We start from the raw sequence: 24,078 nt of genomic DNA, 5'->3' as shown, positions 1-24,078 counted from the left end.
TGTTAGTCAGTTATTTGGATTGAGAAGGATAGTGGAGGGATAGAAGAGGAAAAATGGTTTGCATGAAATGCAATTCCAATAAGTCGTAGCTGCTATTTTTTGGCTGCCCAATAGACCCCAGGTGGCAGTCTTGGTGGCCACCAGATATGTTCCCTCCCTTGGTTTGTGTCCTCCAGGGCTAAGAACCTGGGTGTACAGATTGATGATGGATTAACATTGAAACCCCAGGTCATGGGCCTTGTGGGCAAGTGTTTTGGCATCATCAAAATGCTCAGAAAATTCCTCCCGATGTTGTCTCTATGTCACCGGAAAGTGACGGTCCAGGCTTTGATAGGCTCCTGCCTGGATTATTCTAATGTGCTCTATCTGGGCCTGCCGAATTTTCTCATTTCTCGTCTGCAAGTTGTACAGAATGCCGCTGCTAGAGCCATTTTTGGCTTCCATCGCAGAACAAGCGCGACGGCACTGTTACAAGAACTTCATTGGCCTCTCATCAGAAAGCGCGCGGCGTTTAAGGCTCTCACGCTAGCCTTCAAGGCGCTCCACGGCATCGGAGCCAAATATATTAGAAACAGGCTGGCTTTTTATATGCCTTCATGCACTTTGAGGTCAGCTTCTCTGGCCTTGGCAACTGTTCCTCTTGTCCGACGGGCCAGACTGTGCGGGTGTTCCTTTCGCTATCTAGCTCCCAAATTGTGCAACTACCTGCCTGTCCCCCTGAGACAGAATACCAGCCTTTTGAAATTTAGGAAAGAGCTAAAGACATGGCTCTTTGTACAATAGTCCTCGGCCTGGTCTGCCCGCCACTAAGCACCTGTTCTCAATCTGATGAAGCGCCGGGACACTCCTTTGGAGTAGCTAAGCGCTATATTAAGACAAACTTTAACATAACATAACATGTATATATAGAGGGGGGCGTGGCTTAGCAAGCCACGATGGCGGCTGTGTCCTGCTGAGGCTCCGCGATCGGGCTAGCATCCAGCCCAGTACCCGAGATCGCCGGGAGCCTCAGCCCACTGATAAGGCACCTGGGACCCCCCGTGCGCTGGGGCGCCGCTTGGACGACCTCCGGCGACGGCGGACGAACAACACGGACCGATTTTCGCAAATCCGGAGCCGAGCGCCTCGGTCCAAGATGGCGGGCGCGACCCTGTCCGGCGGGCACTCACGCCGCCGGGAGCTGACCCAGTGATCAGAGGCCCCAAGAGACAGAGCTGACGGACGCCTACGAGGGGCCCCGGAGCAACAACGAGACCGGCCCCCCCGGAGTACGCGCCGGACGGCGCCTTCCCGCGATCCGAAGTCCCGGCGCGCAAGATGGCGGCCGCCGGACCGGGGCTCCACTACATCGGCACTGTGGCCTCACCGAGAGCCTGATCATCCCCCCGGCATCGGCCGACCCGCCAGGCGCGGAGGGACGACGGACGCGTTGTGGACGTGGTGGGGTGCCATCCAGTGACCAACAACGCACGAGCGAGGGCGGTGAGTGCCCGTCCCTCCCCCCCTCCCTCGGAGTTCTCGGCGCCTGTGGCCCCCCCCCCCCTACAGCCTCGGGGGCTCCGTGAGGCGACGAGGCACACGCCGCTGGCTGACCAGAGGATCCAGAGCGCCTCCACTACCCCGCACCGATCGCCGGATCTAAGTGCCTGACCCTAAGATGGCGCCCACAGCGTCCTAGACTCCAGGAGCAGCGCGGGCCTCACCACGGGAGCAGGGGTGGCCCCTCCCAGACTCGAGACTCCACCGGCGGCCGCCCATTACACCGGAGCCCCTCTGAACTCCCACCACCTGACCTCTGGCCCTCCCGGCCGCCACGGACACTGCGCCACACACCAGGGGGGACCCACGGGGTCTTTTTGACACCGGAACCACCGGCTCCGATGGCCTCGGACCGCCTCTGACGCCCTGAACCAGAAGGCGCTCCCTGAGACGAGGAGGGGCCGTCCCGGAGCCTGGGGAGACAGGAGTGACCGGCTGCCATTGAACTTGCCCGTGGCCCAGCTGCGTCGGCCTGCTGTACCCAGAGTGCACGGCGGCCAGGTGGCCCACATACCGGCCTTCTCCCTCACCACCCCCTCTCTCGCTCCAGTGCCCGAGCGCACAAAGTGACGGCCACTACGCCGGGGCTCCGAGGTACCGACCCTGATCACACACTGAGAGCCTGATCACCCTCCGATCTGCCACCAAGAGGAGTGGAGGACCTCGAGACGTTACCTGTGGCTGTGACCCGGTGGCCCATCCGACAGCACCTATGGGGAAGCCAAGGGCCCCGCAGGTGACGGCTGTCCCTGAAACGGCCGTTGAAAAGATGCCACACACCAGGACGTGGACGCAAGCCAATACACCACAAACAGACCCTGCACTGTCGGCGAAATTGGACCAGGTGTTGGCGGCGATTGAAATGTCTCGCCTGTCAATGGAGGAGAGGTTAGGTGCCCTGACGACGGACATTAGCTTGATCCGAGACGAACACCGTAAACTGGCGGACAGGGTAAAGGAGGGCGAACGAACCGTGACCGAGTTACGACCCGTGGTGAAGATGCAGAAGGAAGACATGAGAGAGGTACTTCGTCGTGTGGAGGCCTTAGAAGAGCGCACAGTGGACTTGGAAGGACGCTCGAGAAGATGTAACATCCGCGTCCTGGGCCTGCCGGAGGGGATTGAAAATTCGGATCCTCTGACCTATATGGAATCCTGGACCAGATCGTTCACTCCGGAGAGTGAGAGATCACCGTACTTCTCCATCGAACGGGCCCACAGAGTCCCGGCCCGGGCACCCAAACCTGGCCTCCCTCCACGACCCATGCTAGCTAAATTCCTACATTTTCGAGACCGAGACGCGGTGCTCCGAGCGGCCCGGACAGTGGGCCCCCTGCAGGTGGAGGATCAACATGTTATGGTGTTTCCGGACTACGCCCGGGAGGTCCAACAGCGGCGATCCACCTTTCTGGAAGTCAAGAGACGCCTCCGCGCTAACGACCTACAGTACTCCTTGCTGTTCCCAGCCCGCCTCAAAGTACTGTACAATGGGAAAGCCCTCTTCTTCACCACGGCGACGGAAGCACAGGATTGGGCTGACCTTCACTGCCCGCTGATCCCTAAGCCCGGACCCCAGAGGACCCGCAACAACGACCCCAGACGATCTCGACGGCGGGGCGCGAACCGTACCCAGTCTGGCCGCCCCAGGAGCCAGGCGTCCTCCCCCACGGGGTCGCCCGACCTTGCGCAAATCATGCAAGAGCGACGAGATGTCCTACGAGCGGTGGTCGAGCTTCACACGTCGCCCCAGGCATCGGACCCAGAGAGTCACCCACACCTGTTCACCCCAGAGAAGGACCGCGACAGCGACGGAACGATGTCGGGATTTGGCCCGATCTCTTCCCCACTCATGGCGGCACCTACATTGAACGCTACCCTGGCCGACCAACCTAACGCCTCCTCATGAACAGTGAACTGTCGATTCCTGTATCCTTCTAATGATCACCTGTTATATTGCGCGATGTCTAGGTGCCTAGACTGTCTCACCTGATTATAGCATGTGCATCCGAGCGATGGACTCTTCTCCTACAGGAGCCCGACCCGCGCACAGGCCAAGCAGCGACACATGCCGCAACCCCCGCAGTTAACTGTTGTATTTCTCCCCTAGTGGGATACTAGTTTGGATATGCCACCCTCGGTGCTATATCCCCAGTATTGGGACTGTTACCCACCCAAGGTTATACTAGTTGTTACTCCCCTTAGTCCCTCCCCTACGATTGTGGAAGCTTGGCGCGCAGGAACACACGTGACCCATATACACAGGCGCCTTCTGGGTATTATAGGGGGACCCTCATCCCTACCACGACACCCCAGGTATGGCAGTCCCACGATCAGACATTAACATCCTTACTTTGAATGTACGAGGCCTGCACACACCTAGCAAACGATACTCTGTGTACGCTTACATTAGACGCATGTCAGCCAATATCGCACTCCTTCAGGAGACACACATAAATGCTACCGAACTCACTCGCCTGCAATCTAAATGGCGTGGGACCCTCTGTGCCACGCAATACTCAGCGTTTGCACGCGGAGCATTGATCTGGGTCAGACCGGGTACTCCCTTCCGGGTGCTCCGACGGGTGGTGGACAAAGAGGGGAGGTATGCGCTTCTGGAGGGAATACTTGACGGGCAGGGAATACTCCTTGGCAGCATTTACGCCCCTAATACGGACCAGGATAAATTCTGGGATCACCTCACGGGCATTTTGGCCCAGTTCACCACAGTCCCATGGATACTAGGGGGCGACTTTAACTGTACACTGGACACCACCCTGGACCGCTCACATCCTCCTCCCGCACATTCCCCGGCCCCCCGACAGGCGGAACTCTTTAGGACCTGGGTCACACACTGGGCGCTCACTGACGCATGGCGACACCTCCACCCACTGGCTCGCATTTACTCCTTCCACTCGATCCCACACAACCTCCGGGTCCGCCTAGACCGCTTCCTCTGTTCTGCACCAATTCTCCCTAAGATCACATCCACGGACTATCTGGGCCGGATCCTCTCGGATCACGACGCTCACATTGTGCGACTAACTTGGCGCCCCCCCCACCCACCGGTCCCCACCTGGCGCCTTCCTCGGGATTGCCTGACCGACCCAGTATTCAGAGACACGCATAAAACTTGCATACGGGACTACTTCGCACATAACGCGAACACGGCGTCGTCGGTACTAGTGGAATGGGACGCGTTTAAGGTGGTGGCTAGGGGAGAATGCATCAAACAGGTGGTGGGGGTTCGCCGCACCCTAGAACGGACGCTCCTGACCTCGGAACAGACATTAGCCACCCTCACTAAACGACTCGACGACTCGGAAGAGCACGCTGTGCTCACGGCCGAGGCTAAGACGGAATATCAGACCGCCTGCGCCGATCTTCGGAAGTATAATTTCAGGGCTTACGCCACTAGGATGCATAAGGATAGGGACAAAACGGGGGCGCTGTTGGCTTGGATGGCGAAGCAGGACACCGAACTTAAGCCAATCACAGATATTATCAACCCGGACGGTGTGTTGGTGCGCTCACAGGCCGAGATTCTCCTGGCGTTCCAGCGTCATTATACACGAGTGTACGGGACCCCGACCCAGTACTCCCTATCTTCTGTAGACAATTTTCTAGACCCTCTGACTCTATCCACAATATCGGACGCCGACAAACGCTCCCTCGACGCCAAGATTGCCCCATCTGACATCACCCAGGCGATACGGGCCATGTCTCGTAACAAAGCCCCGGGTTGGACGGCTTCCCACTGGAATACTACTCGACGTTTTCCCCCCTGGTGGTCCCTCGTCTGTCGCGGATGTTTGGGGAGTCTCTTCGTCTAGGCAGGCTGCCGCAGTCACTACGAGAGTCCGTGATCGTCACCTTTCCCAAGCCCCACAGAGACCCTCTCCACTTGGGGTCGTATCGCCCCATCACGCTCCTGTCTGCCGACTGTAAAGTCCTGGGGAAAATCCTGGCGGACCGATATGCGCAGGTCATTCGCCCACTGGTCCACCCCGACCAATGCGGCTTCGTGCCGGGAAGAAACACCTCCCAGAATCTCCGTCGTGTCTTCCATGTCCAGGATCAGGTGCGTGACCGATTTCCTCGCGCCGCCTGTCTCATTATGGACCTAGAAAAGGCATTTGACACCCTCACTTGGCCCTATCTCTTCTCTGTCCTGCGGCGCCTTAATATCGGTCCGACACTCATGGCGTACACACGCCTCCTGTATACCGATCTCACCGCCCGAGTACGGATCGGGAAACATATATCACCAGCATTCGGAGTTCGGCGGGGCACAAGACAGGGGTGCCCCCTGTCGCCGCTCTTATTTGCGTTAGCGGTCGAGCCGCTGGCGGTTCGGCTGCGCCTGGAGGGTGTAAACTGGGGCATTCCCCTCGCGGACGACATGCATTGCGTGTCCATGTACGCGGACGATCTCCTCATATATGTCCGGGACATCGAAACGGACCTGGCCCCCATAGGAGCGACACTGGTGGATTTTGCAGACGCCTCAGGCCTACAGGTGAACTGGGACAAGTCCACAGTCTACCCCCTACATCCGAGCCTACCCCCCCGGGAGGTCGAACTCGGTCCACATACACTCTCATGGTCCGCGGAGGCCCCCCGTTACCTCGGTGTCCGCTTATACCACTCTCCGGCGGCCATGCTGACGGGTAATCACCACGCAGTGCTAGCTAGTCTGCGCCCGACTGTCGCCTTTTGGAATAGACTCCCCCTGGCCCCGATAGGACGGATAGCCCTAGCTAAAATGGTGATGCTTCCCCGACTCCTCTACCACTTCACGAACCTACCGGTTATACCACCCAGGTCCTTCTTCCGCGCTGTCGATTCCCTCTTAGGAACCCTCATTTGGGGCGGGGGCCGTCACCGAGTTGCCCTGAAAACCCTCCAACTTCCCACGACGCAGGGTGGACTCGGAGCTCCATCCTTCGAGGCGTATTTCCTCGCGGCACAACTCCAATGGCTGTCTTACTGGACGGCGGACCGTTACCCTCAGGAGACTGTCACTTCGGCCGGCAGAATCACAACCCCAGAACTCACCCGCCTCCTCCTCCCGGGCACCAGGCCCCGGCGCACATATCCCCTTCAAGTGGCGATGGCGCGCCGGTGCATGATGCGAATCCACCGGCTGTCCCCTAATAGACCTCCGTACTCCCCGCTACTGCCACTGATAGGCGGCCCCAGACAGGACTCTTACTTCACCGCTCCACTGCTCACCGAGTGGTCTCTCTGTGGCATCACGGATTTGGAATCACTCTACGAGGAAGGCCAGCTAAAATCGCTGGACCGCCTGACCGCTGAATACGGACTCCCCTCAGGCCAATTCCTCAGATATAGACAGCTGCTTGACGGATACCGGCCCCATTTCAATCTCTGCACCGGCGAGCCAGACACGCATCCAGTAATACACACAATCCTACAAATGGGGGTGGGACGCCACTTAATCACCTGGTTATATAAGTCCATCCGGGAACTCTCACATACTCCCCTTACGACTTTGAGAGCCACATGGGAGGAGGACATAGGTCGCGCACTACACGATTCTGAATGGACTAAAGCACTGGAGGCCCCTAAACGAGTCTCTAGAAACGCCCGCTTCAAGAACATCCAATACTACATCCTACACAGGGCATACCTCACCCCAGCGCGCCTGCAGAAGTTCTATCCCTCCACTACATTCCTATGCCCCAGATGCTGCTCTCCTACGGCGGACTTTCGGCACATGTTCTGGAGTTGCCCCAACCTTCACCCCTTTTGGCGGGCGGTACATGACACTCTGGCGGACCTCACGGGTCTCACTACACTAGCTACCTGGGAGTCCAGTGCACTAGGCATCTTTCATGTTCCCAAGAGAGACCCAGTGCGCAGACGTTTCGTATCACTAGCACTCCTGTTGGCAAACAGATGTATAACCATGCGCTGGCGCTCCCCGGAAGGTCCCCCTGTAGCGGCATGGAGGGGCGCGGTCGGTAAATGGGCGGCGGCGGAAGAGGATGCCCTTAGAGAGGAAGAAGCCAGGGGTGCGCGTAAGGTTCCCTTGTCCATGGACTGGGCCATGCTCCTCCACAGCTTCCGACAGTCCACATATGCAGAAGGCCAGCCTACTCCTCCCCCCCCCCCTTCCCAAGAGAATCAATAGCCTCTACATGGTACCAACCGTCCCAGGACCGTCTCCCGGCACCCTCTACATCCTGATCAAACTCTCGTATGCCTCGCCACCCACCTTGTTGCCCACATCCCCGAGGGTACTCACCCCCTGCTCACCCCTCTTGTTCCCCTCCCTCCCCCTCTCATGGTGCGTAGACCAACTAGCTCCGAGGCCCCCCCCCTGACGCCCGTCGCCAGTATCCCCTTGCCTAGACCCTGCTAGCGCCTATAAGCTTCCCACCCACGGTTTTTGTCCCCCTCGTTATCAGGTGCCACCACTGTATGGACAGTGCAGACCTTGATCCAACGCTCTCAAGGTGGGATCCTATATACCCGCTATTATCCACCGCCCCATTGGCGATATAGATTCACTGTTTCCCGACCTGCGGACATGTTTGCACGATCTACATTGATCATTCAAGGAAATGTATGTTAGCGCCAGTTATGTAGATACTAAAAAACGTTGCACGCCTGACTGTTCGTGGCTGAATGTTGAGGCCACGTCAGCAGATCAATTACACTGTACCTATATACCTTGATGCAACAATAAAATAAATTTCAACAAAAAAAAAAAAAAACATAACATGTATATAGCGCTTCTACCCCTGATAGGGTGTTAAAGTACTTTTTCAGCGAGTAGCACGCTAGTCTGGAACTCATAAAGGATTAGTGGTGAATTAGTATAGTGAGAATATGAAATGAATTTGAGTAGTGGACATGTTCTCTGTTATTTGGTTTGAAAAGGATAGTGGAGGGATAGAAGGGAAGGATTTAGAGGATTTTTGTTGTGCTTGTTTGTTTTGCAGCTCCTAGCAGTAGGAGGCGGCTTGGGATGAGTAAAGAGGAGGTGGAGGGGAGGAAATACAGAGGGGGGGTTAGAAAGGCTTGTTTTGGGGGATCGGAATAGTAAAAGATGATGCAAGGAGGGGTAGAGTAGGGAAGAATTAGAAAGGGCTATTTTGGGGATCATAGTAGTGATTTGGGGTTTGGGATGAATGAGAGAGTTGAGGTAGAGGATATATTGATAGAGGTATAGGGTAGTGCATTGGAAAGAGTTGTAGAAAGAGATTTGAGATGAGTCGAAAAGTTGAGCTGCAGGAAATATTTAGAGCGGTATAGTGTGAAAAATAGGATAGTCATTGGATATGCTGAATTAGAAGAAAAGTAACAAGTAAAAGTAATAAATATATAGATCCAAAAGTAATAAAGATATAGATCCAAGTACGGGAAAGGTTTATAGATGCATAAAGGAAGGTAGTATATGTAGATTAAAGATTAAAGATGTATTAAATAAACTCTTGCTTTCAAGTGTTGTACTTTAAATTAGCTTTATGTATATAAATATAAATGTGTGTATATGTATATATATATATATATATGTATATATATATATATATATATATAATGGGAAACATCCATTACAACGCAGTTATTACAACAACCTACCTTTACAACCCAACTGTTACAACGCAACTGCCTTTACATTTCATTACAATGCATGCCATTACAACGCATTATAAGGTAAGTAATGGAGATGTTTTTAGTTTAGTATTAGGGTGGGTATGGGTTTTTGGGTACATAGGAATAGTAATTTTTACCCCTACGCTATCCAACACTTACCCTACTGTTGCACTCACTGGAGTGGGAATAGTAATTTTTACTCCTACACTATCCAACACTTACCCTACTGTTGCCCTAAAAGTATTATGCGTTGTAATGGTCTGCGATGTAATGGAATGCGTTGTTATGGAATGCGTTGTAACGGTAGTTTTAAAAAATGCGGTTTAATGGCATGCGTTGTAAAATCATGCAATGTAATGGTAGTTGCGATGTAAAGACTGTGTTGTAAAAGCATGCATTGTAATTGCATGCTTTGTAACTCATATATTCATGTCTAATATTTTAAGATCAATAGTGAAGCAACTGTAGATAAATAGTTATGATAAAAAGATTTACTTATTTATGCAGTAATTATATGCATGTTAATAACATAGAATAATGTAACTATTAGTAATATGGACATTTGTTAAGCAGAACTAATGAATATTTACATATAATACTTTTTTTAACGTAAGTATTCTACACGTTTGCACAAAGCAATACACATATATAGATGCATATCTGTAGTAGAAATAAATGTTTACATACAGAGAGAAATGCTGTATATTTCTATCTGTTTTCGTATGGTGGTTACCTGGGGAAGGGCCAATTCTTGAGTAGTTTTCTGAAGATAAGGTGGTTATCCGTGGATCTTATGTCTTCTCTTTGCCTAGCCTCATTCTTAACTCCTTGAATACAATGTACCTCTTGAGGTCTACACTTGAACCCCTGGGATATTGCAAGTGAGATTTGCACATCACAATTTCATCAACCAGACCATACAGGATGGCCATTACACAGTTAAATATATTTAAGTCCGGACTGTATACTTGGGGCTGTGTTGCGTTGGTTGTGGGAATCAGTGTTATGATCCAGTATCATGCCTGGTTGCATGATACTGGGCTTTCCAGGGATTTCCAAGCTTCTGTCATGTACTTTGATGGAGCCAAACTGAGTGTTTTAAGGATGGCAGGGCAGTGGCTCATTCTCAATGGCATCTTTCCTTTTTTTGCCATCCATCTCCACTAGCAGTATCTGAAATTTGAGGATCCTATCCCCTCACCCTGTCTATCTCATCCTTTTCGTGGCTTTAAGAGTAAGGACTGGTGGTAGGGGAAGAGGTGAGCAACAGTTGCACCAGTTCTCCTCTTTGCGTGCCACTGCCAAGCCACATTAATTTCCCCTTCAGTTGTCATTTGAGGCCAGTAAGGGGCAGGATTTGATTTTCCCATTCCCGATGGCTCACGATTATTTTGAACCAGTAGGTCCTTCGGATTGTTCAGTTTGGCGACACCCTCTCTTCCCTGGTACACCTTCCACATTGCACCTGTTTTTGCCCAGATGTTGCCAGATCATGCTGATATTCTCTCCAGAGAGCTAAAGAAGTTGCTTGCCCAGGCAGTGATGGAGATAGTGGCCTGAGGCACAGATGGGCATGGGGTGCTATTCCTAATACTCCTTGGCCCCCAAGGATGACCGGGGATCGAGGCTGAGCTTAGGCTAAGGCTCATGAACACCCTCTTCAGGAATGACACATCTTAAAAGATGATTCTTGCTCTGTCTGGTTTTGTTGTTTCCTGGACCCTGAGGGCTGGATGATGTCCTTGGATTTGCTTGATGAGTACTTCCATGTGCTGATCCTACAGTCCCACAGCAAGTTCCTCCTCTTTGCAGTGGGGTCCGAACATTGTCAATTCACCTTCCTGCCTTTTGGCCTTACCTTGACCTCCCAGGTGTTCACAAAGATTGTGTTGGAGATTGAAGCCCATCTTTGCAAGTCATAGATCCTTGTATTCCTGTACCTCAATGACTGGCTCCTGAAGGCATGCTCACGTCCGCTAGTCTTGGAGCACCTGCAAGTGACATCTTTGTTGCTGTCCACCCTGAGATCTTGGGCAGCAAACCAAAATCCAATCTTTAGCCTATTCAGAGGAATCCCTTTATAGGAAACATCCTGACCTCAGTGCTTAAATGTCCTTGTGGGTCCCCACAATGAGGCCGGGACATTCAGGCTAGGATCCTGATGTTTCAAGAGCAAGCACTTGTCCTGGGACTGAAGGCTCTGAGGCTTCATAGGCTCCTGGCCTTGTGCATCTGTCTGGCACCTCAAGCTCGCTGGCACATTGGGCTTTTCAGTGAAACCTTTGATTTTAATGGGCCTAGCACTGGGATGTCTTTCTAAAGCATCAACATTTTGTATAAAACTGTGCTTAGATTTTTGCACAATATAGTCAATAGCTTTTTTCATAGCATATTGAATCACAATTATGGTTTAGTTGCTTAAGACTGTACATAGTTATGGTTGACATTTGTATCACCCACATTGGTTTGGTTGCTAATACATGGTATATTTGTTGGTGATGTGCACTCCTTTGAAAGGCTGTTAATTAGGCAATGAGTGGACTGGTCTTATTTCTTGGCTCATTTTCTTTCCACACCAGTAATGTACTTTCCTGTGTATTAGCTTTGTGTAGTTCAATTATTCTGCCAGTTAACACAGTGCCTCAAGCATAAATTAAATTTTCATTTGTACAGATTATATATTATGTTTATTTGACAATATTTTTGTTGTCACATTCTGCCACTTTGAGTTTTGTTTTGAACTTTTTTCAATGCAGGACATATCTTTTATTGAGTTGATCTTGTTTTGAAACTTTACCACTTTTACATTAGAGTACCATTGTTTTATTATGAATTTGTAATTATTGTTACTAACAGCAGAAATTTTGATTTTTGTTCTTTGATCAACCTGTGCTGAACACTTGGAGAGTGTTTGATCCTAAAGCATGAGTATGGACAACAAGAGTACTGCATGGATTTTCATTTTTTTCTTAATTTTTACTAATATACACACATTTTTCATGCATTCTTCCCATTGTAATAGAATAGCATAATGTAAAGCCTTTGTTGTTAAACTGAGTGTTTACTTATTAGAACATAGAAGGTGAACATGTGGTCGCTGCTGAAAGATGTATAACTGCATACAATGGTTTCGTACAGGTTTTACTAGAAATCATCTGGATTGGCTCTGCATGTGTTAAAGTTGATAATAATATATTTTATATTCCTTTTTTCCAACAGCTTCCTTGTTAGCTTCATGGTAGATGCTCGAGGGGGCTCGATGAGGGGTAGCCGTCATAATGGCATGAGGATTATTATCCCACCCCGCAAGTGCACAGCGCCAACACGCATCACCTGCCGCTTGGTCAAGAGGCACAAGTTGGCTACCCCACCACCGATGGTGGAAGGAGAAGGACTTGCCAGCAGGCTAGTGGAAATGGGGCCTGCAGGTGCTCAGTTTCTAGGGTGAGTAGCAACAAATCATCACAATTGTTTTTTTCATCACTCCTCTCATATTAGTCATCATGTGGACTTGAACAAGTCAAATAGGCTCTTGAGGCAGGCTTTCATACCCCTGCTGTGAGAAGCTGGAAGCCTAGACAGCAATGGGGCACTAAGGGGAGGAATCAAAATACTAATACCGAAACAACCGACCCCCCCATTTGCGTTTAATTGTACATTACTTATATACATCACACAGGTGATCAAATCAGTATACCTGATTGAATTAATCTACATTTTGAAATAAATGATTAGTAATCAGCACCACTTATATTTACATGGGTATACATACATATTTGATGTACAAAAACAACAAGAAACAAAATTAGTGATTAACACAAAATAATGCAAACACCCCTCTCCGATACCTCATTCATTGTCACTAAGATAAAATCCAAAAAGGAGTAATATAACTTCTATGTCAACCCAGGGATACCGTAACTTTATATTTGTACCTTTTTGATTTCTTTTGTGTGACTCATTAATTTTGTTTCTTGTTGTTTTTGTATGTCAAATATGAATGTATAGCCATGTAAATATGATATATAGTGCTGAATACCAATAATTTATTGGAAAATATTTAGTAATTTAATCACGCATACTGATGTGATCGCCTGTGTGATGTATACTATTAATGTACAAGTACTTGTTCACCTTTGTCAAGCCAGAAGGCTATATTTCTGTAAATTTAAAGACTGGATGATTATCATCCTGCATACATCTGGACATATCAATATGGATAACATTCACAAGATCATGATGAGCATTTCCAGTTAGGATCGGCTTACCTTCAGAAAATGTTTGTTCAGTATAGATACTGATGTCATCTTTTCAACCCCTCCTTGCTCTTGTGAGGTTTACGTATACCACAAAATGCATTGGAGTGCACTGACATCCTGGCAGGCAAGGGATTGTTAAAGTGATAAGCATCGAAAGCCCACCATGATTTGATAAACATGAATTTATTCACTAAAAATTGTTTGTTGCTGAAAGTGGTGCGATGATGACAAAAGTGTAGGTCCTGTCATAATGACAGTCTGTTCCTAATTTCCCCTTCTTATTTTCTCTTCCTGCTGCATGGATGTTATTCAGTAAACTGCACCTTCCTACCAATCTTCCCCTTCTAAATGAAGGGGAGAGCTTGGTTGGCCGAATCCTGCAGCTTGGGCCGCAAGGAACAAAATTTATTGGGTAGGATGCTGTATTTCCAGAAGGAGAGATGCAGAATGTCTGAAATTTATTTCTTCTGTTTCAGCTTTTTTTGTCATCCCCATGGTTTATCTTTTATTTTTTCCTACCTCTTTCAGTTGAGTTATGTCACTGAAAGGCAAATCATAGTGGCTTCACCTTTTATAGCTCTGCTGACTGTCCTGTGCTTAAAGGCATGTGTAATCCACTGCAAGCATCCTGCTTTTCATAACCGCTGTACGTTTTTGTTTTCCAAATTAGATTGTTGCAACATCAAATACATCTTAGCATACATTATTAGTCTTTTAATTTCACCCTTGGTATGGAGAAGGTATTCACACGCTTTCATCCAGCATAGATGGTATCCAACTCAAACTCAACAAAGGCCTCTTATTTCAGGGGAGAATGTTTAATGTATTTCAGTAGTGACCTCTGTGTGTGCTTCTCGGCTTTCATAAGTTGGGATGATAGATTAGCCAGTGTGATTTTGTACTTCACTGGTATGAAATATAGCCATAATAGACTTGTTTTACAAACATGAGATGCAGTGGAAAATAAAGTGTGTTTGATTTAATAGCCAACTGTGTAAATCGGTTCAACTAGATGCCTGTTTCAGATACCTACCACCTCTGCAAGTTTGTCTATCGAATAAATATTTATAGAGCTCAGAGTTCATCTGCAAGAAGCTCTTGTGTCACATTTATAGTTCAGATGAGGTACAAAAGTAGCATTACTTAGACAGCGCTGAGCACTGCAGGCATCCTTTGATGTTTTTACAAAAAGTGAGAAAGTTGATCTCTAATGTCAGCTGCATGGACATGGAGGCCCAATGTTTTAAACCTGGAACTCATACCAATCCCATATGTACTTTGGTATAGAGAGGAGGAACATGGAAATCCTCTGAAGAGTAATAGAAGAAACATGGTCAGAGAATTTGTTAGTAAATGAAGGAGCGCATGCATGATGAAAATATGGTGTCTTAAATAGGAGCTTTAAAAGAGTTTTCATATGCCCCGGTAGACAGTGCATTTCCCTGAGTGTGGCCCGGATTTGGACAAATTTCCTCAAGTAAAAGAGAACTCAAGCTGCAGCCTTCTGAATGTGTTGCAGATTTACTATACCACTTTGGCAGGGACACAATTACCCTTTGAGAAAAATTCAGAAATGGTAGCACTCAGGACAAATGAAAAAATAGGCTATTGACACCCCATTACTTGGGAGGGTATAAAGACTCTAAGTTGTCCTTATACACCCAATGAAAATTCCAAGGTGTCTTGCCCCTATAGAATGGGTTGGACTAAGCCCCATTGAAAGTGGCCACAGGTTGGAATCCCATGAGTGAAGGGAATTCATGGTCAAGTAGTAAATGACTTGTAGGGGTATAACTTTAAGGAGTTTGCCTTCACTTGAGCGCCACATGTAGCATAACATCGTGGTACTATCCCTGTCGATGATGTTTGACAACATTGGTGTGCCATCTGCATAAATCTAAAAGAAAATACTCTCTACATTTAGCAGATGTGCCAGAAGAGTGATATACAAATTAAGCATTAAACAGGATAACAAAGATCTGCAAGGATCTATCCTAGTCTTTTGTTTGAGCATTGAGATGTTAACGCCAAACAAAAATACAAGTATCTTTTTTGATAGAAACAAATTAATCCCTTCCAAGGTCTACCTAAATTATGGAAACCTGCCCGATATTGCAAAATATTTTTTATTGGTCACCAGTGCCAATTGTTGCTAACAGATCCAACCAACATCACCAGGCCGCTGACACACCTTTCCTGACACTAATGATTTGATATAGGCAATATTAAAAGCATACATGCTGTGAATACCCAAAACATCCATAATCTTTGCAGCAACGTTGTCATTCGAAACATATGTGCAAAGCTCTTTCCATAAAGCCCTCTGTTAAGCCTTTGTCCATCGTGTAAAATGAAGCCTGAAAAAGAAATACGGAGCAAACACAAGGAGATGACGGACGTAGCGCTGAAACTTTTCGGACACTCACCCCAGTCACAGATCTGGGTTTAATCCATCATCATTCTTTAGCTCACTTCGCCACCTCAGTTCAGACCCAGCTATATGCAAATCAGTCTTGACCCTGTGCCTCATGGGAAAAGTCCAGCCCTAACTGCAAAGCCAGGTCTCCCTGAACCGGAAAGAAGCATCCTGGGACCGGTTTCTGGGTAACACCCTTCATCAGCCAGGCTAGCTTGAATCCAGTGGCAAAGTGAGCAAGGGACCCACGTCTGGGCATACCCTGCCAACTTAGGGCAAACAAAGCAAACACAAGGAGATGATGGACGGAGCGCTGAAACTTTTCAGACACTCACCCCCAGTCACCGATCTGTTTTGAATCTATCATCATTCTTTAGCTCACTTTGCCACCTCAGTTCAGACCCAGGTATTTGCAAATCAATCTTGACCCTGTGCCTCATGGGAACAGGCCAGCCTGAACTGCCAAGCCAGATCTTCCCTGAACCGGAAACAAGCATCTTGGGACCGATTTCTGGGCTCCCCTTACCACTGGAGTCCAGCTATCCTGGCTGAAGAGGGGTGAAACCCCGAAAGCTGTCCTAGGATGCTTGTTTCCAGTCCAGGGAGGACCTTGTCTGGCAGTACGGGCTGGACTGTTCCTATTGGGCGCAGGGTCACGACTGGTTTGCATAAGGCTGGGTTCAAACTGGAATGGCATGGTGAGCAAATAAACTATGGATTTAGGCCCAGATTGCTGTACTGGGCTAAATGTATGACATTGTTCTGCATTCTGTCCATCAGTTGTTGTTTTCACATTTGAAAAACAATACGGCACACTCTCCTGCAAAGACCATGCCTTTAGGTACTAAAGCATGTACCTAGGTTAAAGGATGATGTAGGCCAGTTTGTAATGCTGTTATGGTGCAACGTCCCCACATATTCACTTTTTAGTGAAGGAGAATGTTACGTAGTTGTATGCTGCTGTTAAAATTTGCAGGAACTGAAACAACAACATGTTTTGCAGGAAGGTTGTAAAGCTGCTGCCTTATCCGTTTTGTTTTTTGTTGCAGTTACTTGCAATAAACAACTGTTTGTTCTTTTGTGAACACTGGTTCTTTATAATAGCACATTGCTTTGTTCTTACAGAAAGGGCAGATGTGTCTGCAGTATTCAACTGCTTGTTACATTGAACAGGTGGGCACTCAATTAGGTAACAGGAAGAGAGAATGTGGTCTTTTTATGTGTGCCACTTTCTTACAGGATGTCCTATGGTTTGAGTTGAGAGGACCTCAATCTTGAATAATAAATGAAGTAGAACAATTTGCCACCTTCATCTATGCCCACTTAGGGAGTTTAGTTTTTTAATTTTGCCAATGTCATGAACTTTATGAAGTTGGACATTTTGGTAATATAATTTGCTAAAGGTAAGGTTTTTATGGTGGCAGCACCACCAAGCAAAACCTACATTCACTTTCTCCTAAAAAAAAGCTTTAGTAAAAAAATTGTGGTACTAAATAATTTGGGTACAGAAAGTCCAACTGTGTAAAAAGTTATATAAAGTCCACCAGCTCCACATCTGTGAACCTGTGAAAAATAATATTTTGCATACCTCAAATGATACAGCAATCTTTGAATAATATCTGCTGCATCAAATGTTTGCACAATCTTAAATTTACATGTGCTCATGTCTGTATTAAAATGTTCCTGTTGTGTTGTTACATTCATGTATTCTACACTGTATCTTGAGCAACCGACTGGTGTGCTATATTCTTGTGATCAGTGTAGTAGTGATGCATGTTTGTTCTTTTTCTGTTTCACCCTCATAGAAAATGTAAGTAAGCTATTTTGTGCATGCAATCAAGGAAGCCACGTTGATAGATAAGCAGTTGAAGAAATTCCGGAATTTGAAGTCCTGTTTTCTTTGCAGTAGTCCGCTTGTGCCCGTTGCTTGGATGTTTAGATAGATATTTCACTATTTGTGTGGGCATATGTAGTATGCTACATTTGTTTCTTCCAGGTTGTTTTGATGTCTGCAACAGAGAGTGAAGATTCTGTTAAGACTTTGCACTCTTTCTTCTTCATCCCGGATGTTGTGCAGTTCTTAATTATATTGTGTAAGCCTTTCATCTAAGGGCAGAACGTAAAAAACTTGGCAAGGGTAAATGCCTTGTATTTCCGTGTATAGCATAAGGGTATATTTTTGTATCAGAGATTCGTTTGTTAATGTGTTATTTGGCAAGCGATGGAGGAACCTTTGGTGTCTGTCTAGCTCACGTTTATTTTCTGTTGGCAGCGGAATCGATATGCGGGGTTGCGCTAGTGTCACATAATGTTGTGCCACCTCTTTCTATTGCCATGTGCTGAAGGTAAATGTCCTTTCCAAATGCATAGTTGTTGTCTCAGTATTGTATTCTTTTGTATTGGTTTTAACATAGGACTTTCCGTACCTCCATGGGAGGCCAAATGCACTTAGAAAGTAAATATAAATTGTATTAGTTGAGTTATTGTTTCTGTAGGAGAATCGGGATATTGCCAGTACTGTGCCCATCTTTATTGGAAATATTTCTGTAGAGGAATTCCATATCTAAGGCATAGATCTTGTTTCACAAAATGATCATCGTCTGGCATGTAGCTGCATGTTGTGTTCCAATTTTGAAAACATTTCTTTGCTGTCCGAGATCGCTCAAACAGGGTGTTTGAGTGCAATAGTATGTGGCACCCTGGGCTTCCTTCTATCCATGTTAGGAGGATCTTATAGCTTTTCCAGTTTAGTGTTTGATGCCTCATTCTCTTTTTTTCTGATGTCTGCCTCCAAAGTTGTTTTTTCCTGGTTCAATAGCGATTGTGTTATCAGTTTGTGGATGTATTTCCTAGTGTCTTCCAGGGAAGGGATGGATGTGCTTTAATTTCTACTAGTTGACCAAACACAAGATTAAAGAGAATTTATATTATTTGCTTTAACTTAATTGAACATTGGAGTTAAAAATTAAAATATCAAAATCTCCACGAGGATTGTTGTTTCGTGCCATAACTTCACACTTCCAGCTCCAAAGGCCCCAAGTTTTGGGTCACCCAGAATCAGACAGACACTTGATGTGTTCTTTTCTCTGACAGGGAACTATTTAATGAAGTTATTCAGTTCTTTTAAAGTATTTCTTGATTGGCACTTCCATTTATTCATCTGGGATTTTTTATTTTTGAGGTGGCTTTTCAATCCTTGTTTTAAGTCAGAGGTTTCATTGTTATTACTATTCTTACTTTGCAGTTTTTTTTATTACATCCTTGTTATTTACCAGTGATCCTGTGGCTCCTTATTCAGGTTGTTTTAATTTGTACAACTCTTGCCTCCACATGTTGAGGATGTTGCTCTTTGAAGCTTTCTTTCTACTAGTTGAGTTTAGGAATTCATCACAAAAAACATACCCACCAGTTGGTTAACCCTTCTACAGTTCAAGACAAAGCATAAGAATAGTAACTACTATTTTCAGACAGCACTTACTACTACGGTTTGCCATTTATTAGCACTTTAAATGAGAAGTCTCAATTGCTGCTACATATTCAGAAATAAATCTAACGTTTGGTGCACAGGAATATGATTGATTCAGATCTCATAAACTTTTCAAATCACCACCATCATCTGCCATTTACAAAACAAGAGGGGCACATATAAAAGACCTAAATCCATGCTCTTGTTCCCAAGATAAATTAAAATCTGTTCATAAACTCAGTCTGAGCATCTGAGTGTCTTAGAGTCTCTCTTCTTGGCAAATCACTGAATGAACCAAGTCAAATTTAAGGCAAGCGTGTTCATAATACATTAGAATGTAGAAATACATTCTGCAATCCATTCACTTTTCTAGCAGGTAACTGTACTAAGTAGCAGATAACCCAAGCACCAGGAAGTACACTTTTGTAACTTTTGCGCTTCCTTCTTACTCATTAGAAAAATACTGTTTCTCAATAATTGGAATTCCTGAGTCAGCGGCTTTATAATCTTTTCTTAAGAAAGGTGTTATAGGCTTCAGTAGTTTTTATCAGGCTAGGTTAGCATTCTCACTTCTTCTTATTAAAAACAGCCATCCCCAGAAGTTTGCATTCAGCATGTGATACTTTGCTTTTCTCTGACATCAGTCTTTGCAAAGAAGTGATGCTGTCAATTATTCACGGTGCAACTAGTGTATTTCATGTTATTTTAATAATAAAAGATACTTATTGCAGACATGGTGTAGTTATTGTCGTTGCCTTGTGTGATAGTTTCTCGCACCTTAACCTTTTACGTCAAATGTTTGCAACAGCAGAATGAAACATTTGCTGTAATGTTTGCATGACCCTGTAATATTCTATTCTAATATAACTGTTGTTAGTAAACCAGCATAGATGCTTCAGTATTATGAATGTATTATATGCAGACATTAAATAAGTCAGTAGTTTAGCGAATGATGTACTTTCTTCTACATTATGATCAGAAAGTATATGAACGTCAGACAATTTGTTCATATAAGAGTGCTTTTACTGATTCCTCTGTCTTATTTGGGAATGTGACATTAACCACACTTATTCTTACTGGTTCTCTTAAAGTATTAGACACTCTCATGCATTTTTCCACTATTTAAAGAGAGCTCTTAGTTTCCCTTCATTCTAGGTCTAAAGTCAACTTAGTTCCACAGTAATGTAGTCCTCCTAATACTCCTTTCTGTCTATGTTCACTGTTGATTTAAATGCTCCTAGCAGCAGAAACATCGTCTTTTTATACAGGTCATAAAATACAACTGTGGGCTTTGCCTATGCATTTACCACTCTTAGAACAAGCTTGGTGGTGATGGTGGTCCACTACTAATGGGTGGTCATCTAGGGTCAATGAAAAAGAGAATTCCTGAAAGTAGCCAGAGGTAACAGCAGTGGGTGTGAGTCAAGTTTAATTTTTGAGTTCATTGTCCTGGTTTTGACATTGGTGATGGGTTTAATTGACTGGCCTTAGAGGAGTATGGTATGAATGTTGATAGTTTTACTATTGTAGTAAAGTATTTTCAGTTACTGTTTTGTCATTCAAAGACCTGGAGAATAATGTTGATGACATGAACAGATGAGTAACATCTTCCCTTTGGCTTCTCATCAGCCAGAACAATATTTGCCAGATTCACTGTGGAAATAGTAAGTCATGTACACAGGCCATTGTGGAGGGTTTCCACACTTCATGGAAATCTATAGGGGTCTATCAAAGTGTTTCTTCCATCAAAAGGTATGCTCTGTGTTAGGATCCTGTGAGGTCCTCCAATATGAAGGAGCATACCATGTGTGGACTTGTAGAAGAGATGTGTTTCTCCTGAAGAAAGTTAAAGCCCTTTAGTAGTTAAAGTGAATTCATTCTGAAGGTCTCACTAACATAGAATTAGAATCATGTTTGTCACCTCTGAAGCAGATCTTTTCAGTTTGTCTTATTGCTGCCAAAACTGAAGACTATTGCTCAAATCAATTACTATGTATTGAAATCTCAGGCCCTTTTGATGTATGATAAAAGATAACCTTGTATTGGGAGTCAGCAATGTGTTCTTTCACCATTTCACATTGCTTTGGATATCTCGAAGACCTATTTGTGCAGCTTGAGTTACCAACACTGCTGAGAAAATTAAACTTCAACTGTCCCATGTGAGAAGCATTTTTCTTATAATCAAAATACTTGTTATTTTCTTAGGGCAAAAGAAGATAAAAACGGTGTTTCATAAAGAAGGGTGGGGGTTGGATTCTTAGATTTCCTTTTGCTGTCTACATAAGTTGCATTGCTATGATCAGGTAGCATCACTGATGAGAGCTGAAGCCTCTTGTGTTTGTGACTCTTATCTAGTCCTGATTTTTGGGACTGATCATAGCGATGGAAAATAAAGTAGTGCATGTGACTGGAGAAGCACAAAACTCTTCCATAAACATGCAAAATTGAAATTGGGTCACAAACGGTGAGCAAGTGCACTCAATACCCATTTGTAACAATTGATTGTAGCACATATTAAATTGTGTGCTGCTCAAAAGGAGAAGGAAACCTGACATTCTACTTGGCTTTCAGTGTGGGAGACTATGGATACTGGTTAACAAATGAAAATGTGGTCTGCGTTCCAAGGTGTACTACTTCAAAGAGTACATAAATTCTAACTTGCCACATTCTCAGAGGCCACACTTGAAACTGTTTTCCACCACAAACAAAGTTACAGACAGCCTTTTATTCTTTCTTTGTAGATTCCACTCAACATTTGTTTCGGCAGATGGGTAATTATTTCTTTAACTTCATCAGGGCTAGAACAGCAAATATATCAAGGCTCTATCCATAAAGTCTAAAATATTTAATTTATTTATGATGATAAAAACATCCTTTCCCCCCACTTGTTTAACCTTTACATTTGTCCTCTAATACATTCCATTCAGGAGAAAAAGGTGAAAATATTTAAATATTCGGACAAAATGCAGCTGATTTTCACTTTCAACACCACCATGGAATCTAAGACATTCTCTCAAAACACCATGCTTTATATTCAGGACTGGATGAATTTCCACCAGCTGAAGTTTAACTCCGATAAAACTGCAGTTGTGGTCACTAAAAATAACCTTACCCAATGGAATCCCTCCTTTTTGCCCCCCCCCCCCGAATGAGGTTCTCCACCTATGCCTAAAAAAACAATTAGAAGGCTTGGGAGTCTCATTGATGAGGATCTATCTATCAAACATCAGATTGGAGCTGTATCATCCTCTTGCCACTTCCACCTTCGGAGAATAAGAAAAATCAAGAGATATTTTAAGGAGGAAGCCGGCATCCATATTTATATTGCTCTTCTGATAGTACTAGGTCAAACAAACAACAGACTGCAACTAGTGCAAAACCAGACAGCCCGGTTGATCCTTTGTCAGCCACGATTTTGTCACACTAAGCCGATGATAAAAAAGATTTATTTGCTCCCGGTGGTTCAGAGAACCATCTTTAAGCCAGCCCGCACTGTTTTCAAGGCTCGTCTTGGCATTAGTTCTGCCTTTGTATCCTCCAGAATTCAGCGTTACACCTCAACTCATCATCTTAGATCGGCTCACCACAATTTACTCACAGTGCCAATAAGCAAAAGAAAAAGGTTAGGGGGACCAGATTTTCCATATTAGCCACCTTCACATGGAACGCTCTCCCCTTGGACATCAGCTCAGCATCCAACTATGTGAGTTTCAGGAAACTTTTTAAAACATTGTTGTTCTAACAAGCCTATGTCTAACCTGGAAGCTAGTTGTTATCTTCTGCTACCAGCAACAAAAGGGCTTTTGGTGAACGTCCGCGCTACAAGATTCCTATAACATAACATCCATCACCCAAAAACATGCCAGAATACGTTTTATGTGAAGCAATTTGAAAACATAGGGCCCATCAGAGAATTGCAAACAATTATTGCGAGCATAGACATCTCAGCATTATAGGTTAACCTTCAGGTTACGCATTAAATAGTAAAACATATACAAGATCCATATCCCAATGCCTTCCATCAGATATACATGTCAAAAAATGTACACCTAACAATAGTAACCTATTTTAATTACATCTCAGCATGTTAATTTTGCATAGCATGTACAACATTGTTTCATTACATCAATGAGCATATGGAAGTTTACACAATGTCAATAGGTTAAGAATGATAGGCACATAAGGAGTAAACCAACACCGCAAAGGATAATTATAATTCGTAGACCTGAGAGATAGGATGAAACAGATACACCTATCATAAAGAGTGAACATCCAAAGATGTAATGAAATTTAAAATAGGTTAGTCATTATTCCAAATAGCAATGATAATGTGACTAAAGGCACTTTAGTACTTGTGGTGAATCCAACTAACAATACCTCTGTAAGGTAGCCAGTAAAGTAACAGCAAAAATTACAAGTACACAATTGAGATGAGGTATAGCCAGTAGTGAACCAGTCACTTAGATACCTAACACCTACCAGTTCACACAAAAATCGACCAGCAAACAGTATCCAAGCAGGCTCACCTATAGTATTCAAATAAAAATTAGAGCTGCAGAAACTTGATAAATCGCTATGTAAAAGATGACAATGGTTTAACAGTAGTTGAGAAAAGTCAAGTGAGATAGTGTACTCAGATCAGATTTATAAACCTTGAAAATTGGAGATTAAAGTTGTTCACATGACGTTCACATGATTTGCCTTGTGCTCGGCCAGACTTGCTAGACTTGTGCTCGGCATACCCCGACACAAACACCCTTACCCAACATCTACGG

General features: G+C 45.4%; 1 protein-coding gene across 32 annotated transcripts in view; it reads left to right on the top strand.

Annotated features, from left to right (window-relative positions):
• The window catches only part of ANK3 (ankyrin 3), a 1,924,186-nt gene that overhangs the window by 1,691,425 nt on the left and 208,683 nt on the right, over positions 1-24,078 (top strand). For all 32 annotated transcript variants that reach the window (XM_078642672.1, XM_078642674.1, XM_078642664.1 and 29 more), the window contains one exon: positions 12,382-12,606. In XM_078642672.1, the coding sequence (XP_078498798.1) occupies positions 12,382-12,606 (225 nt within the window). The remainder of the gene's footprint in view (positions 1-12,381; positions 12,607-24,078) is intronic.

Source organism: Lissotriton helveticus, chromosome 5_1, assembly GCF_964261635.1.
Source record: "Lissotriton helveticus chromosome 5_1, aLisHel1.1, whole genome shotgun sequence".
Classification (NCBI taxonomy): domain Eukaryota; kingdom Metazoa; phylum Chordata; class Amphibia; order Caudata; family Salamandridae; genus Lissotriton; species Lissotriton helveticus.
Note: the sequence above shows the minus strand (reverse complement) of the source record. Positions and strands in the feature narration are given on the sequence as shown.